At 45.5% G+C, this 18534-nt stretch overlaps 1 protein-coding gene across 4 annotated transcripts in view; it reads left to right on the top strand.

Moving 5' to 3' along the window:
• The first annotated feature begins 3403 nt into the window (after positions 1 to 3403).
• Positions 3404 to 18534, top strand: part of LOC137346178 (neurogenic locus notch homolog protein 1-like) — a 237142-nt gene continuing 222011 nt past the window's right edge. For all 4 annotated transcript variants that reach the window (XR_010968669.1, XM_068009563.1, XM_068009562.1 and 1 more), the window contains exons 1-2: positions 3404 to 3668; positions 17888 to 17969. Coding sequence is in view for 3 of the 4 variants with exons in the window: in XM_068009563.1 (XP_067865664.1) it covers positions 3620 to 3668; positions 17888 to 17969 (131 nt within the window). In the remaining variant the exon portion in view is untranslated. The remainder of the gene's footprint in view (positions 3669 to 17887; positions 17970 to 18534) is intronic.

Below are 18534 nucleotides of genomic sequence, written 5' to 3'. Positions count from 1 at the left end.
AGACTAATCAAGCAACAGACTGACATAGTCATACTCAGTGACTCATACTTTGCAGCTCATGTCCCAGATTTCTCAATCACCATCCCAGAAGTGGCAGCTCAGTGGTATTCAGTCAGGATGGAGTTGCCCTGTAAGTCCTCAACATTGACTCCAGCCCCCATGATGTCTCATGGCATCAGGTTAAGTATGGGCAAGGAAACCTCCTGCTGATTGCCACCCACAGCTGATGCATCAGTACTCCTCCACATTCAATACCATTTTGAAAAAGCCTTTAGGGTAGCAAGGGGACAGAATGTACTCCGGATGGGGGACTTCAATGTCCGTCACCAAGAGTGCCTCGGTAGCACCACTATTGACAGAGCTGGCCAAATCCTAAAGGACACAGCTGCTAGACTGGATCTGCGGCAGGTGGTGAGGGCACCAACAAGAGGGAAGAACTGACTTGACCTCGTCCTCACCAATCTACCTGTTGCAGATGCATCTGTCCATGACAGTATTGGTAGGAGTGACCACCGCACAAATCTTGTGGAGACAAAGGCCCATCTTCACACTGAGGATACCTTCCATTGTGTTGTGTGGCACTACCACTGTGCTAAATGGGATAGATTTCAAACAGACCTAGAAATGCAAAACCAGACATCCATGAGGTGCTGTAGACCATCAGCAGCAGAATTGTATTCAACCACAATCACAATCAAGGCCTGGCATAGCCCCCACTCTACCATTGCTATCAAGCAAAGAGACCAACCCTGGTTCAATTAGAAGTGTAAGAAAGCAGAACCAGGCAAAGCTAAAATGAAAAGCCAACCCAGTGAAGCTATATGCAGAGCTAAGCAATCCCACAATCAAAAAGCAAATCAAAGCTCTGGAGTCCTGCCACATCCACCCGTGAATGCTGATGGACAAATAAACAACTAACCAGAGGAGCAGGCTCCACAAATATCCCCATCCTCAATGATGGGGGAGCCCAGCACATCAGTGCGAAAGACAAGGCTGAAGCATTTTCATCCATCTTCAGCCAGAAGTGCCGAGTTGATGATCCATCTTGGCCTCTTCCTGAAGTCCCCAGCATCACAGATGCCAGTTTTAAGCCAATTCAATTCACTCTGCGTGATATCAAGAAATGACTGAAGGCACTGGACACAGCAAAGACTATGGGCCCTGGCAACATCCCAACTGTAGTACTGAAGACTTGTCCTTCAGAACTCACACGCCCCTAGCCAAGCTGTTCCAGTACAGCTACAACACTGGCATCGACCCGGCAATGTGGAAAATTGCCCAGGTATGTCCTGTCCACAAAAAGCAGGACAAATCCAATCCAGCCTATTACTGCCCCATCAGTCTACTCTCAATCATCAGTTAAGTGATAGAAAGTGCTGTTGACAATGCTTTCAATTGACACTTACCGAGCATTGATACTCAACTTGAGTTACGCCAGGTCTACTCTGCTCCTGATCTCATTACAGCCTTGGTCCAAACATGGACAGAAGAGCTGAATTCCAGAGGTGAGGTGAGAGTGAATGCCCTTGATATCAAGGTAGCATTTAACCAAGTGGGGCAGCAAGGAGCCCGAGCAAAACTGGAGTCAATGGGAATCAGGGGGAAAACTCTCCACTGGTTGGAGTCATACCTAGCACCAAGGAAGATGGCTGTGGTTGTTGGAGACCAATCAGCTCAGTTCCAAGACATCACTGCAGGAGTTCCTCAGGGTAGTGTTCTAGTCCCAACCATCTCTGCTTCATTAATGACCTTCCCACCATCATAAGGACAGAGGTGGGGATGTTTGCTGATGATTGCACAATGTTCAGCACCATTCACAACTCCTTAGATACTGAAGCTCTCTGTGTTCACATGCAGCAAGACCTGGACAACATTCAGGCTTGGGCTGATAAGTGGCAAGTAACATTCACACCGCACAAGTGCCAGGCAATGTCTGTCTCCAACAAGAATGAATCTAACCATTTCCCCTTGACATTCAACGGCATTATCATCGCTGAATTCCCCCACCATCAACATCCTGGGGGTTACCATTGACCAGAAACTGAACTGGACCAGCCACATAAATACTGTGGCTACAAGAGCAGGTCAGAGGCTAGGAATCCTGAGGCGAATAACTCACCTCCTGACTCCCCAAAGCCTGTCCACCAACTACAAGGGACAAGTCAGGAGTGTGATGGAATACTCTCCACTTGCCTGGATGGGTGCAGCTCCAACAACACTCAAGAAGTTCAACACCATCCAGGACAAAACAGCCCGCTTGATTGGCACCCCATCCAGTAACATTCATTCCCTCCACCACCGATGCACAGTGGCAGCAGTGTGTACCATCTACAAGATGCACTGCAGCAAATCGCCAAGGCTCCTTAGACAGCACCTTCCAAACCCGCAACCTCTACCACCTAGAAGGACAAGGGCAGCAAATGAATGGGAACACCACCAACTGTAAGTTCTCCTCCAAGTCACACACAACCTTGACTTGGAACTATATCACCGTTCCTTCACTGTCACTGGGTCAAAATCCTGGAATTCCATCCCCAACAGCTATGTGGGTGTGCCTACATTACAAAGGACTGCAGCGGTTCAAGAAGGCAGCTCATCACCACCTTCTCAAGGGCAGTTAGGGATGGGCAATAAACGCTGACCTAGCCAGTGACACCCACATCCAATGAACGAAAATGTACAATACTAAGCCCACAGTTTAAATACCATACTTGGTCCATACTTATAGGCTCATAGTCTGTATACAGCACTTAGCCCATACAATAGAAAATAACGAGCCCGCAGTTTATACACAGTACTTTACATAAACAGAGGGAGAGCTTGCATTTATATAAAGCTTTACCACACTCTCAGCACATCAGAAAACGTTTCACTAACAACGGATAACTTTTGAAGAAGAGCAGGGGGGAGTGGGACTGACTGGATGGCTCCGTGGGCGAGACGGCATGGGCTCGAAGGGCCGAATGGCCTCCTTCCGTGCCGCTCAATGCTATTTCGTCCGCACACAAATGGTGCGGTCAAATTGCACACAGCCAGGCTGCAATAAAATGAGATCAGTGCCCAGTTCATTGTCTTGTGTTTTATTTTTTTGGCCGTGATGTTTGAAGCTGGAATGTTAGCCAAGACACCGGGACACCTGGGGCTGACTGTCGCTTTGCCTCAGGATTGTACTTGGAGGGTTAGCAATCAGACAGTGAGACAAGCCCAGGCATTCGTTGTCTCTCCCATTCTGCCCTGGGTTCAGTCACTGTAAGTGTCCATGTGATATGGAGGCACTTAGAAATCAGCGGCGTTTCCTCCTCTCCAATCTCGGCTGCTCACACACTCGCTTCACTTCGGGCTGCATTTGGCAGGGTCCCAATAAAGGTCGTGGGATCGTTTCCTTTAAGCGACTGAGAGCTCAGATTCGCTCTCAGACGCACACAGTGCCCGGGGGCGAGCCCGGGGCCATCCGAGAGAAGCTCCCGACAGAAGCGCTCGGCTCTCGAGTCTGGGGATCATTCCTCGCAATTCTTGGAGTTCCGTTTGGATGCCTTTTGCTGGGATTTTACTTATTTATTTTTGCTGTTGTTTCGCTGCATGAACCTTTCCGACCAGCTGGAAGTTTTTGGCGCGAGGGATGGTGCACCTGCTGGGAATCCTGCTTCTGATTCTGCCAAGTTCTCAAGGTGGGAAGGACAGACAGACAGACAGACACACAGATAGATGGAGACAGACATAGACACACAGAGAGAAAGACAGACGCTCACACAGACACACAGATAGACGGAGAAACAGACAGACACACAGACAGATGGAGACAGACACACAAACAGAAAGATAGACACGCACACACACAGAGACAAACTCAGACACGCAGAAAGACAGAGACGCGCACACAGACAGACACAGAGACACAGCGAGAGACACCACACAGATACACACAGACACACAAACCGACACAGAGAGAAAGAGAACACACAGAGGCACACACACACACAGACACAACCACACACACAGGTAGGGACACAAACACACACACAGATGCATAAACAGACACAGAAACAGACACACAGAAAGACACACACACAGACACAGAGAGAGACACACACAGAGATACACACATACACAGAGACATGTATACACAAAGCCACATTGACATACACAGAGAAACAGACACACAGATACAAATAAAATGTTGGAAACTTCAGTAACTTGGCAAAGTAGTCATTTTCACAAAATAACATGTCAGCTTCATAAGTTGAACAGTGGTCAGTTCCACAAAGTAAGACACGTTAGTTTCACAAACCAAATAACAGGTAATATCATAAAATCAAAATACTGCAGATGCTGGAAATCTGAACTAAAAACAGAAAGGGCTGGAAATAGCAGCTCCGGCAGCATCTGTGGGAAGAGAAACAGAGTTAACATTTTCAGGTCAGTGACCTTTCATCAGAACTGGCAAATGACATGTCAGTTTCACAAGTTGAACCAGTGGTCAGTTTCGCAATACAAATTGAGCTCAAAGTGGTGGGAAAATCAATGCTATAATGTACAAAATAAATCAGCTAAAGGAAAAATCGCGTTAGTAAACCGCATCCCTGCTAACGCTGAATGAACAGGGTTATCGGATCCGCATAGTTAACTGGGCGTGGGAAAAGATAAGTACATTGTAAAGGGAGCTCCTGTCACTGGAAGCACGCCTGGATCAATCATTAACTGTCTGTGCCACCGTGTAGATCCACTACAAATCTGTGTGCATTTATCTGCTGGGAACAGATTCCTTACAGCAGGGCGACGGGAATAGCTTTCTCACGGGTGGCCAGTAAACAGCCAGCGATCTCTGGGATCACGTTCCAATGAAATTAGTTTTATTTCAATCCATCTGTCCATTCACGTCCTATGTATGTATCTATAGATATATCGGAATGGGTTGTATTCAAGATGTGGTTTATGCACTGATTAGAGTCTCAGGAACTGGTGAAAAGCGGTCGCAGTTTGAATGGGTTGGTGGTTTGTGTGGATTTGAACGGTAGCTGTCACCAGCGAGCAGTGTGTGTGCTCAATGAAGGAGAGCAAACTGCCAGGCTTTGTAACTAGGGTTCAACAGCAGCCCAACATTTAAACCGCCAAAAAGATGGGCTATCTGAATTTGGTTCCATCGAAGCATTGGTGTTTATTTCTATAGGGATTGAACTGAAAAGTAAAGAGGTTTGGTTAAACCTGTCTGCACCCGTGATCAGACCACACGTGGAATACTGTGTACAACACGACATCGAGGGACCAGGGAGGGTGCAAAAAAAAGATTTACAAGGATGATACCAGAAATGTGGGGATATGTATATCAGGAGAGGGTGAACAGGTTGGTCTCGTATCTCTTGAAAACAGAAGGCCGACGAGATGACGAGGTCTTCAAAATTCCAGAAGGTTTCAATAGAGTTGACAGAGAGAGACAACGTTTCCACTTGTGAGGAAGAGTGAAACTAGAGGCCATCAGTATGAGATAGTCACCAAGATCCAATAGGGAATTCAGAAGCAAATTCTTTACCCATAGAGTGGTGAGAATGTGGAGGTCGCTACCACAGGGAGTGGTTGAGGCGAACAGTATAGATGCATTGAAGGGGAGGCTAGATAAGCACATGAGCGAGAAGGGAATAGAGGGTTATGCTGATGCAGTTAGTTAAGGAGAGACAGGAGGAGGCTGGAGTGGTGCATAAGCATGGACTGGTAGGGCCAAATGGCCTATTTCTGTGCTGCATATTCTACAGATTCCGATGCGCAGTTCGAAGGGAGACAAGATGTGTCAAAATGAAACATTTAGGCAACATTTACTTTAGGAAGACGGAGGTGGCTTCTATTCCCTTGAATGTAAAAGATTGAGGGATGATCTGATTGAGTTGTTTAAAGGATTCACTAAATATTTCCTCTAATGGAATTATCAGGAACAAGTGGACATTAGAACGCATTTCTTCCTACAAAGGGTAGTGGAAATCTGGAACTCACTTCTCCAAAAGGCTATGGATGGCAGAGGACAGTGCAGCTTCCTACACTAAGCTTGATAGATCTTTGTTGGTTATGGGATATGGAACAAAGATGGTAAATGGAATTGAGGTGCAGATCAGCCAAGAGCGAACTGAATGGTGGCAGAGGCTGGAGAGACTGAATGGCCTACTCTTGGTCCTAACGTTCCTTAAAATCGTGGAACAGATTCTCAGAGGAGGCTGCTAGGCTGAAGACCATTGGAAGATTTCAAATAAAAATCTGGGGGATTCATACTAAGAGAGCAGTTACAGGGTGAATCGTGTTACATTAGGGACCTGGCTGGGGGGTGGTGGTGGTGATGGTGCAATTAGATAGAGCTCCAATGCTGCGGTTGCTGTGCAGTGGCACTAGTGGGAAAGTAAGCACATTTGTGCAAATGTTAGGTGAGGACAGATATGGGCTGGGCTGTCATGTCTTTCTTTTTTCTTAATGTTTATCGCTGGGATGTGGGTGTTGCTGTCAAGGCTGGTGTTGATTGTCCACACCTAGTTGCCCTTGAGAAGACCCTCTTCTTGAACTGCTGAAGCCCGTGTGGTGCAGGTGCTGCCACTGTGCTGTTAGCTAGGGAGTTCCAATATTTTGACCCAGCAGCGATGAAAGAACCATGATTATAGTTCCAAGTTCGAATGATGAGTGACTTGGGGGGCGAACTTGCAGGTGGTGGTTTTACCATGCACCAACTGGTAGAGGTCGCTGGTTTGGGACGTGCTGCTGAAGGAGCCTTGTTGATTCGCTGCAGTGCATCTTGTAGATAGTAAACACTGCTGCCACGTTGTGTTGGTGATGGAGGGAGTGGATGTTGAAGGTGGTAGATGGGGTGTCAATCAAGTGAGTTGCTTTGTCCCGATGCTGTTTTGCTTCTTGCATGTTGTTGCAGCTCAACACCAGTTGTGGTTGAATAGCTGGACTGGGCTCACACAATAAGAATGGCTGCTTAGGCAAAGTGCCAGGTGAGTATTGGTAAATGACGGAACTGCCCTCACAAGTGCTCTCAGAATAGAACGGAGGAGAACACTGGAGGAGGAACTCTTGCATTCTAAACGAGTTGAAGCACCTCATATTTACTATTGGCTCACGGAATTGTAGGTTGGGGAATCACATCAGCTCTCACAGTATAATGGGCCATTCTTTGGCAATCTATGAATGTTTGTTTGGGATAAGGCATGCAGGATAAGGTGTGTTTTTACTCACTTCCTCCTCTTGTTCTTATTTTGCTCAGTAAATTAAGTCACAATATCCTCTACTACATCAATCCTAAAAAAAAACTGACCAAGACAGTTTTTGTTCTGGAAACCTAATCAGGAAGATATTGATGAATAACACTTTTTTTGTCCTTCACTGAAAATGACAGGACATTGAAAGGAAGTAAAATAAAACATTGACTCAGGGGATTTCTGAGAGCAGGGTGTGTGCACAGGAAGTTTGGTACTTACTGGAAGGGTAGAAAGCAAAAAGATTCCCATCCCCCACTCCCTTCACCCTACCATTGGTGGCTGTGCCTTAAGCCATCTAACCCCATCCTCTTGAATTTCCTCCCTAAACCCTTTAGCTTCTCTATCTCCATCTATAATTCTTTAAAAATCTGCCCTTATAACCCAGCTCTTTGACCAAGCTTTCAGACTCCTCTCCTGACATCTGCTTCTTCTGACTCAGTGACCGGTCTTTTTTAACAGAAATAAATGCGTATGATATGATAGCCATTATAGACACCTGGTTTCAAGGTGACCAAGGCTGGGAACTAAATATTCAAGGGTATTTGATATTTTGGAAGCATAAGGAGAAAGGAAAAGGAGGTAGGGTAGCTCTGTTAATAAAGGATGAGATCAGTACAGTAGTAGGAAATGATCTTGGTTCAGAAGATCAAGATGTAGAATCAGTTTGGGTGGAGATAAGGAATAGCAAAAGAAAGCAGTCACTGATGGGAGTAGCTTATAGGCCCCTAACAGTAGCCACACTGTAGTACAGAGTGTAAATCAAGAAATAATTGGGGCATGTAAGAAAGATACTGAAATAATCATGGGCGATTTTAATCTTCATATAGATTGGACAAATCAAATTGACAAAGGTAGCCTGGAGGATGAGGTCATCGACTGTATTCGGGACAGTCTCTTAGAACAATATATTCTGGAACCAACCAGGGAGCAGGCTATTTTAGACCTGGTAATGTGTAATGAGACAGGATTAATTAATGATCTCATAGTAAAGGATCCTCACGGCAACAGTGATCATAACATGATAGAATTTCACATTCAGTTTGAGGATGAGAAATTTGGGTCTGAAACCAGTGTCTTAAACTTAAGTAAAGGCAATTACAAGGTTATGAAGATAGAGTTGGTTCAAGTGGACTAGCAAAATAAGTTAAAGGTATGACAGTAGAGAGGCAGTGGCGGACACTTAAGGAGATATTTCATCACTCTCAATCAAGATATATTCCATTGAGAAAGAAAGACTCGATGAGAAGGATGCACCAATAGTTGGCTAACTAAGGAAGTTAAGGATGGTATTAAATTGAAAGAAAAGGCACACAGTGCTGCAAAGATTAGTGGGAGGCCAGAAGATTGGGAACATTTTAGAAACCAGCAAAACCTGTTTAAAAAAATGGAGAAATTAGAGTACGTGTAAACTAGCAAGAAATCTAATACAGACAGCAAAAGCTTCTACAAATATAATAAAAAGTAAGAGAGTAGCTAAAGTAAGCTAAAGTAAGCTAAAGTATCTGAAGGATTGTTCCCTCTGCGACACCCTGGTCCACTCCTCCATTACCCCCACCACCTCATCATCTTCCTAGGGCACCTTCCCCTGAAATTGCAGGAGGTGTAATACCTGCTCATTTACCTCCTCTTTCCTCATTATCCAAGGCCCCAAGCACTCATTTCAGGTGAAACAGCGATTTACTTGTACTTCTTTCAATTTAGTATACTGTATTCGCTGCTCACAATGTGGTCTCCTCTACACTGGGGACACCAAACGCAGATTGGGTGACCACTTTGCGGAACACCTCCGCTCAGTCTGAAAGCATGACCCCGAGCTTCCGGTTGCTGGTCATTTCAGCATACCACCCCCCCACCCCCCCCCGCCCCCACTGCTCTCATGGCCACATTTCTGTCCTGGGCCTGCTGTAGTGTTCCAGTGAACATCAAGGCAAGCTCGAGGAACAGCACCTCATTTACCGATTAGGCACGCTACAGCCTGCCAGACTGAACATTGAGTTTAATAATTTCGGAGTTTGACGGGCTTCCCTTTTTATTTATTTTTTAGTTATTTTTATAGTTTATGTGTTTATTTTATGTTAGTTTGTTTCGTTTGTTTCTACTGTGCCTACCCACTGTATTTTTTCATGTTTGTGCTTGGGGCCAGGCTGCTCATTTTTCTGTCCATTAACACCCTCTCTGCACTAACACTTTGTCTTTCACCACACCGTTAACATACCGTTTGCCTTTGCTCCATGACCTTCTGGTCAGTTATTCTCTGTGACCTTGTCCTATCAACACCTTCTCTCTTATCTCTTGCCCCACCCCCGCTTTACTTGCTTAAAACCTTTTACATTTCTAATATTTGCCAATTCTGATGAAGGCTCACTGACCTGAAAGGTTAACTCTGCTTCTCTCTCCACTCAGCCAAACCTGCTGAGTATTTCCAGTATTTCTTGTTTTTATTATAGCTAAAGTAAGTGTTGGTCTCTTAGAGGATGCAACCAGGGAATTAATAATGGGGAAATAAGGAAATGATAGAGATTTTGAACAAATATTTTGCATCTGTCTTCTCAGTAGGAGACACAAAAAGAATAGCAGAAAATCAGGAGGCAAAAGGGAGGGTGGAATTTAAAACAATCGCTATCACTACCAGTAAAGCTAATGGAACTATAGGCTGACCAGTTCCCTGGACCTGGTGGCCTGTATCCTAGGGTCTTAAAAGAAGTGCTACAGAGATAGTGGATGCATTAGTTGTAATCTTCCAAAATTCCGAATGTTTTGGAAAGATCCTAGCGGATTGGAAAACCGCGAATATAACACCTCTATTCAAGAAAGGAGGGAGACAGAAGGTAGGAAACTACAGGCCAGTTAGCCTAACATCTGTCATTGGAAAATGAAGGAAGTAGTAGCAGGACATAAAGAACATCATAATACAATCAGGCAGAGTCAACATGGTTTTATGAAAGTGTTTGATAAATTTGTTAGAGTTCTTTGAGGATGTAACAAGCAGGGTGGATAAAGCCGAACCAATAGCAATAGTGTCTTTGAGTTTCCAAAAAGTATTCAATAAGGTGCCACATAAAAGGGTACTGCCCAAGACAAGAGCTTATGATGTTGGGGGTAATATATTATCAAGGTTCAGAGGATTGGTTAACTGACAGGAAACAGAGAGTCGGGATTATTGGATCATTTTCAGGTTGGCAAACTGTAAATAGTGGAGTGCCACAGGTATCAGTGCTGGGGCCTCTACTATTTACAATCTATATTAATGACTTGGATGAAGGGGATGAGTGTATTGTAGTCAAATTTGCGGACAATACAAAGATAGGTAGGAAAGCAAGTTGTGAGAAGGATACAAAGTGTCTGCAAAGGGCTATAGATAGGTTAGGTGAGTGAGCAAAAATTTGGCAGATGGAGTATAATGTGGGAAGATGTGAGGTTGTCAACTTTGATGGGAAGAATAGAAAAGCAGAATATTATTTAAATGGAGAGAGACTGCAGAATGCTGCAGTACAGAGGGATCTGGGTGTTAGCATGCAGGTACAGCAAGTGATTGGAAAGGCAAATGGACTGTTGCCATTTATTGCAAGGGGAGATGGAGTGTAAAAGTAGGGAAGTCTTGCTACAACTGTACAGGGCATTGGTGAGACCACACCTAGGGCATTGTGTACTGTTTTGGTCACCTTACTTAAGGAGGGATATACTTGCATTGGAGGCATTTCAGAGAAGGTTCACTCGCTGATTCCTGGGATGAAGGGCTTGTCTTATGAGGTAAGGTTGAGCAGGTTGGGTCTTTACTCATTGCAGTTTAGAAGAATGAGAGGTGATCTTATTGAAACATATGAGATTCTGAGGGGGCTTGACAGGGTAGATGCTGAGAGGATGTTTCCCCTTCGTGGGGGAATCTAGAACGAGGGGGTCACAGTTTCAAAATAAGGGGTCTCCCATTTAAATCGGAGATGAGGAGGAATTTCTTCTCTCAGATGGTCATTAATGTTTGGAATTCTCTTCCCCAGAGAGCAGTGGAGGCTGGGTCATTGAATATATTCAAGCCTGAGTTAGATGGATTTTTGATTTACAAAGGAGTCAAGGGTTATGGGGGGCAGACAGGAAAGTGGAGCTGAGGCTACAATCAGATCAGCCACGATCTTATTGAATTGCGGAGCAGGCTCGAGGGGCCGAGTGGCCTACTCCTGCTCCTATTTCTGCTGATCTTATGATCTTAACATCTCCATGAAACTCCTTGGAACCTTTTCCTATGTTAAAGACACTAAACAAATCCAATTTATTGTTGTTGCATTGGAGAAATTAAACAGTTCAACTACATAAAAAGAAGATAGATCAACAGATAAATAGATGGACAGAAAGAGGGAGGGAGGGCAGGAGGGAAGGAAGGGAGGGAAGGAAGGAACTGGGCTAGTAATCCAGAGGCTTGGATGAATGCTTTGGAGACATGAGTTTGAATTCCATCATGGTCGCTGGGGAAATTTAATTTGAGTTAATCAATCTGGAATAAAAATTCTAGTCTCATTAATAATGATCATGAAGCTGCCAGATTATTGTTCAAAACACATCTGGTTCACTCATGCCCTTCAGGGGTGGAAATCTACTATCCTTACCTGGTCTGGACTACACGTGATTCCAGACCCACAGCAATGTGATTGACTCTTAACCACTGAACACGGCAGCTCTCTAAAACAGGAGAGAAAGAAAGAAAGAATGGAAATAAGATAGACGAGAGAGGAAAGAAAGGGGGAAGGAATGAGGAAGTAAAGATAGTCGGAGTAGGGAAGAAATATGCGAGCGAAAGATCAAAAAGTTGATAGATAAAGGGCAGTGAGAGGAGCTAAGGTGACTGTCCTGCTTTCCTTAGAATTATGTAGTAATGTTATAACTAAGAAACAGGCCCAACTGATCCAGGCCAGTGCTTATGCTCCACACAATCCTCCTCCTACCTCTCCGTGAGGTGATGCATTTTGGCAGAAGGAATAGGGAGAGGCAATATAGACTTAATGTCACCGTTCTAAAGAATGTGCATGAACAGAAGGACCTGGGGATGCACGTGCATTGATCTTTGAAGGTGGCAGGACATATTGAGAGAGTGGTTAGTAAAGCATATGGGATCTTGGGCTTCATAAATAGAGGCATAGAGTACAAAGGCAGGGAAGTTATGCTGCGCCTTTACAAAGCTCTGGTGAGGCCCCAACTGGAGTATTGTGGCCAGCTCTGGTCACCATATTTCAGGAAGGAGGTGAGGGTCCTTGAGAGAGTGCAGAGGAGATTTAACAGAACTCTTCCAGGGATGGAGGTTTTTACTTACAAGATTACAAGGTTGGAAAAGCTGGATTTGTTCTTCTTAGAACAAAGACGATTGAGGGAAGATTTAATAGAAATTTACGGGATTATGATAGGCTTAGATAAGTTAGACAAGGAAAAACTGTTCCCATGAACAAATGGTACAAGGACTAGGGGGCACAGATCGAGCGTTTTGGTAAAGAGATGCAGGGGGAATATGAGGAAGAACATTTTTTAAGCAGCAGGTGGTAGTGGAACTCACTGCCCACATGGATGATGGAAGCAGAGACAATCAATGACTTCAAAAGGCAATTGGACGGCCACTTGAAGGAAATAGACTTGCAGGGCTATGGGGATCGAGTAGGGGAAGTGGGACTGACTGCCCAGCTCCATGGAGAGCCAGCATAGACTCAATGGGCCGAATGGCCTCCTTCTGTGCTGTAAATGACTCTTTATCTGGTCCCATGAACACGTCCTTCTATTCCTTTCTCCCACATGCGCTAATCTAGTTTCCTCCTAAATGTATCTGTGTTATCTGAGTCAACCACTCCCTGTGGTTGCGAGTTCCACATTCTTCACATCCTAGGTAAAGTTTTCTCCTGAATTCCCTATTGAATTAAAGGTGTCACACTCTGTGTCATACTCTTGCTGTGCAGTTCTAGTGCCACCAGCCCTTCTGCTGATACTGGCTCTCAGTGGTGAGTGTCTGGCTGCTGGATCACTGCCAGCCCTGTGTCAGTCCCAAGCCTGAGCCCTGACTCTGACTGCTAACCTCAGTTCGGCCTCTTGTCTCTTTCCCACGCTAGAGCAGACACTGGTATCTTACTGTCAGCTAGCCCACCACAGAAAGAATGGCACATTGCACTCCCCTTTTTACCCACAGTAACCATCCCTGACTGGAGCCCACAGTTACACTGCGCACACGCACACACGCACACCCATGCATGCACACATGCACATATGTCCCCTGAACACAGACTCCTCATAATGTGGTGTGCACTGACATTACGGTCATAGGATGACAAGCCAAGCTATTCTGAGAATCAAAGCCAATATTAAATTGAATCAGTCCTGCATACTGTGAGTGCAGGATTACTGAACATGTTAACTTTTCTTATAAGAATATTCCATTTCCATTCTATGTCAAAGGGGTGAGAGAGAGTATTAAAGCTCTATATATATCTATACTGCACCCTATGCTATACAAGGGTGAGAGACAGCAGTAAAGTTCTATTTACATTCTATACTAAAGGCCTGTAATATAGAGAGTATTACAGATCTTTATTGTATTCTTTTTGAGGTAGAGTCACTGTTGTAATGTAGGAAATGCAGTAACCAATTTAAGTACAGCGAGGCCCCACAAATAGCAATGTTAAAAAGGACGAGATGATATGTTATTTAATGATGTTGGTTGAGGGATAAATATTGTCCTGGACACTGGGGACAACTCCTTGCTTTTCTTCAAAATAGAGGGCAGATAAGGCCTCAGGAAGATGGAACCTCAAACAGTGCAGCACTCCCACAGTACTGTCTCATGCTTGAGTTGCTGGAGTGGGAATATGAACCCAGATCCTTCAGACTCAGGAGGTAAGAGAGCTGCCAGAGTGAGCCATGGCTGACTATGGGGGAGGGGTTGCTTTAATTTGCCATTACCCTCACAGCGGGGAGGCGGTGGCATAGTGGTAATGTCACTGGACTAGTAACCAGAGGCCCAGGCTAATGCTTTGGGGTCATGGGTTCAGATCCCACCGCAGCAGATGATGAAATTTAAATTCAATTAATAAAATGTGGAATTTAAAAAAACTAATCTAATGGTGACCATGATACCATTTTACAACAATTGTTGTAAAAACCCATCTGGTTCACTAATGTCCTTTCGGGAAGGAAATCTGCCGTCCTTACCCGGTCTGGCCTACATGTGACTCCAGCAATGTGGTTGACTCTTAAAATGCCCTCTGAAATGGCCTAGCAAGCCACTCAGTTTCTCAAGGGAAAATAGGGATGGGTAATAAATGCTGGTCTAGCCAGGGATGCCCACATCCCAAGAACGAATAAAAAAATTAAGGGTTTCAGCTCAGTTACTGTGGCTGTGAAGCAGAGTTAGGGAGGATGTTTAGTTTCACAGACTGTAGTTAGAAGCCGAGAGGAGCCCCATCCACCCAGGATGTTGTACAATCTGGAACATTTATCCAGTATCACACTCGCTCCTTTGAAGTCGCCTATACGTTGATTAGCCTCCAACGTTGAGCTTATTAGCCCATCTGGGAAGGGATAATGAACATGATTACATATGCGTGCACATAATGGTCACAGGGATCAGAGGATACCGGCTGGAAGGTCAATGAGTGAACTGATAATGATGTGTCTGGAGCTTTGCCAGCTTCTCATTGCCAGCTAATGCAACAGGAGGGAAAAGGAAGGTTAAAAAAAAGACTTACATTTATATCAAGCCTTTCATGACCTCAGGATGTCCCAAAGTGCTTCACAACCAATGGAGTACTTTTTGAAGTGTAGTCACTGTTGTAATGCAGGAAACGTGGCAGCCAATTTGCACACAGCAAGCTCCCACAAACATCATATGTGAGAATGACCCGATCATCTCTTTTAATGATGTTCATTGTGGGATAAATATTGACCACGACACCAAGGAGAACTCCCCTGCTCTTCTTCGAAATAGTACCGCCTGAGAGGGCAGATGGGGCCTTGGTTTAATGCCTTATCTGAAAAATGGCATCTCCGACAGTGTAGTGCTCACTCAGTATTGCACTGGGAGTGCCAGTCTCGATTCTGTAAAAAGCTTAATGTCAATGGTCAAACAAGTGTCACACAATGACCATCTCCAACTAGAAAGTCTGATTGCCTCCCCTTGACACTCAACGGCATTACCATCACTGAATCTCCCACCACAGCATCCCGGGGGTCACTATTGACCAGAACCCAAACTGAACCAGCCGCATAAATACTGTGGCTACAAGAGCAGGTCAGAGGCTAGGAATTCTGAGGCGAGTAACTCATCTCCTCACTCCCCAAAGCCTGTCCACCATCTACAAGGCACAAGTCAGGAGTGTGATGGAATACTCTCCTGGATGCGTGCAGCTCCTACAACACTCAAGAAGCTCGACACCATCCAGGACAAATCAGCCCACTTGATTGGCACCCCATTCACCACCTTCAACGTTCACTCCCTCCAGCACCGATGCACTGTGGCAGCAGTACAAGATGCACTGCAGCAAGTCACCAGGGCTCCTTAGACAGCACCTTCCAAACCCACGACCTCTACCACCTAGAAGGACAAGGGCAGCAGGTGCATGGGAACACCACCACTTGCAAGTTCCTCTCCAAGCCCCACACCATCCTGAGTTGGAACTATATTGCCATTCCTTCACTGTTGTCAAGTCAAAATCCTGGAACTCCCTAACAGCACTGTGGATGTACCTACCCCACATGGACTTCAGCAGCTCAAGAAGGCAGCTCACACCACCTTCTCAAGGGCAATTAGGGATATACTGGCCTTGGGAGCAACATCCACATCCCATGTTTCCTCACACTGCAATACTCATTGTCTGAACCTACCTACATCCTAAGTAACTGTGGCACCTTTTAAATTGAGTAAAATGACTCAAGGTTTAGAAGAGGGACGCATCTGTGCTACAGCAGCCAATGGGAATGATGGAGGAGGAGCTCACAGCAGACAGCAACAGAGTGGAAGCAGAGGCTTGGAAAGGCTAAGCGGCAACCAGCACTAGTTAGGCTGCATCCAGTTACTCAGCAGCCATCAGTCCTCCTCGTTAAAAGGGATCCTGATGGTGGGACTCCCTCTTCAAAGCAGGTCCTGATGGTGGGATTCCCTCTTCAAAGCAGGTCCTGATGGTGGGATTCCCTCTTCAAAGCAGGTCCTGATGGTGGGATTCCCTCTTCAAAGCAGGTCCTGATGATGGGATTCCCTCTTCAAAGCAGGTCCTGATGGTGGGATTCCCTCTTCAAAGCAGGTCCTGATGATGGGATTCCCTCTTCAAAGCAGGTCCTGATGGTGGGATTCCCTCTTCAAAGCAGGTCCTGATGATGGGACTCCCTCTTCAAAGCAGGTCCTGATGGTGGGATTCCCTCTTCAAAGCAGGTCCTGATGGTGGGATTCCCTCTTCAAAGCAGGTCCTGATGGTGAACTCCCTCTTCAAAGCAGGTCCTGATGGTGAACTCCCTCTTCAACTGGGGTCCTGATGGTGGGACACCCTCTTTAAAGCAGGTCCTGATGGTGAGACTCTATCTTTAAATGGCATCCTGATGGTGAGATTCTCTTCTTTATAACGGGTTCTGATGGTGAGACTCCCTTTGTAAAAGTTGCCTTCATCATGCAAGTATCTCTTTAAAAAGGATGCCAATCAGGACCCCATTAAAGGGGTTTGCAGCACACAAATCCCTTTTAAATGGCTGCTGATTAGGATCTCCACCTTGAATACAACTACCAGATGGTGCAAATGTGGAAGCTTCTATTTATAGTGGTGGTGGGGCTGGTAACGTTGATAATGCAGTGTTTTGAAAGTGTTTGATCTGGCGAGCTTGTTGAGTTGAGATTGCTCATTTAGTATGATATTGAGCCAATCCCGTATCGAATTGTGCTATGGATCTACACTAGCTTGGAGCGAAGCATGCATTTAGTTCACATTTCACAGAGGAACCTGAGACACTTGACAGAGAGCAGGTAGTCACCTGTACACTAGCAAAATGCACTGCCCAACTTGCATATTCTCATTCTTGCATCTCGAAGTTTCAATGCACTGTCTCCCTCCTTCCAACTCATTCTGTGATCGAACCTCCGAACTGTGAATCCCCACATGCCCCTCACGCTTCCCTTCCTCCTGCAGTCCGCAGGGTTTTACAACCCAAGCCAGGTATCAACTCATCGCTGCATCTTAATTTACCTCATCCTCTCTCCTAAGTGTCAGCTAATTGGTAGCACCCCTGCCTCTAAGTCAGAAGGCTGGGGAGGATTTGAAGCTCCAATATACAACTGAGCACGTGGGCCCCTGAGATGCCATGGATGGCATCCCAGCTTTTGTGCCAAGATTGTGGCAGCCAGTGCCCTCCGATGCTCATCCTTGCCGGAATTTGCAGGAGGAGCGGGAGGGTAACTGAGAGTTGAACATTGAGCATTGACAGTGAGTTTAGTCAGCTGGCATTTTAATCAGTATTGATACCAGTGGATGGATGTTCAATTCACTGGGAGGGGAGGGGGTTTAATTCAGTGCAGGGGGTGTTTCATTCAGTGGGTGGGGTTAATTCAGTGTGGGACTCAGTTCAATGCGGGGGGGTTTAGTTAATGTTACTTCCCTGTGAGTTAATGCCATTCGCTGATATACTTCCATTTTCCTTGTCTCTAGGTTTTAAATGTTTAAACACTGTGGATCCTTGTGTTAATGGTGGAAGCTGCCAGTCACACGGTAATGGAACTGCAACTTGCATGTAAGTAAGAAAGTGTCAAAGTCAAGTGGCACGTGATTGAAGTGAGAGATATCAGTGGCCGAGCGGGCATCGAGCAGAGCACCCTGGGGTAGAGTGAACGCAGTCAATCTGTGTCTGTGGGTCTGTGTGTTTGTGCATGTGTGTGTGTGCATGTGTGTGGATATGCGTTTGTGTGTGCGTGTGTGCACGTGCGCGTGTGCATGTGTGTGTGTGTATATACACATTCATCCTCGGCAGTAGCACAAAACAGACGATATTTAATTGGCTGCCCATTATTCAGTTCCATTGAAGTCAGAACAATTGATCATTGGGTGCGGCATGTAACAGGCGACTGTCCGAGCTCTCCTTTTAATACGAGGACAGTGAGGTAAATGATAGTTCAATGAGGGGATTTTAATTCAGTCATGGGGGGCTAGTCCAGTGCAGTGGGGGAGGGGGTGGTTTAGTTCATTGGAGGGGGTTTAATTTTGCCTGAGTGTTATCTTCTTCCCGTCAAAATGTCTCCAATTCACTCGAGCTTATCTCCCCACCCCCAATGGTTAAACAATTTGTCAACACTCATTTC

Source organism: Heterodontus francisci, chromosome 29 (assembly GCF_036365525.1).
Source record: "Heterodontus francisci isolate sHetFra1 chromosome 29, sHetFra1.hap1, whole genome shotgun sequence".
NCBI classification, from domain to species: Eukaryota; Metazoa; Chordata; class Chondrichthyes; order Heterodontiformes; family Heterodontidae; genus Heterodontus; species Heterodontus francisci.
This window is presented reverse-complemented; position numbering and strand designations above follow the sequence as displayed.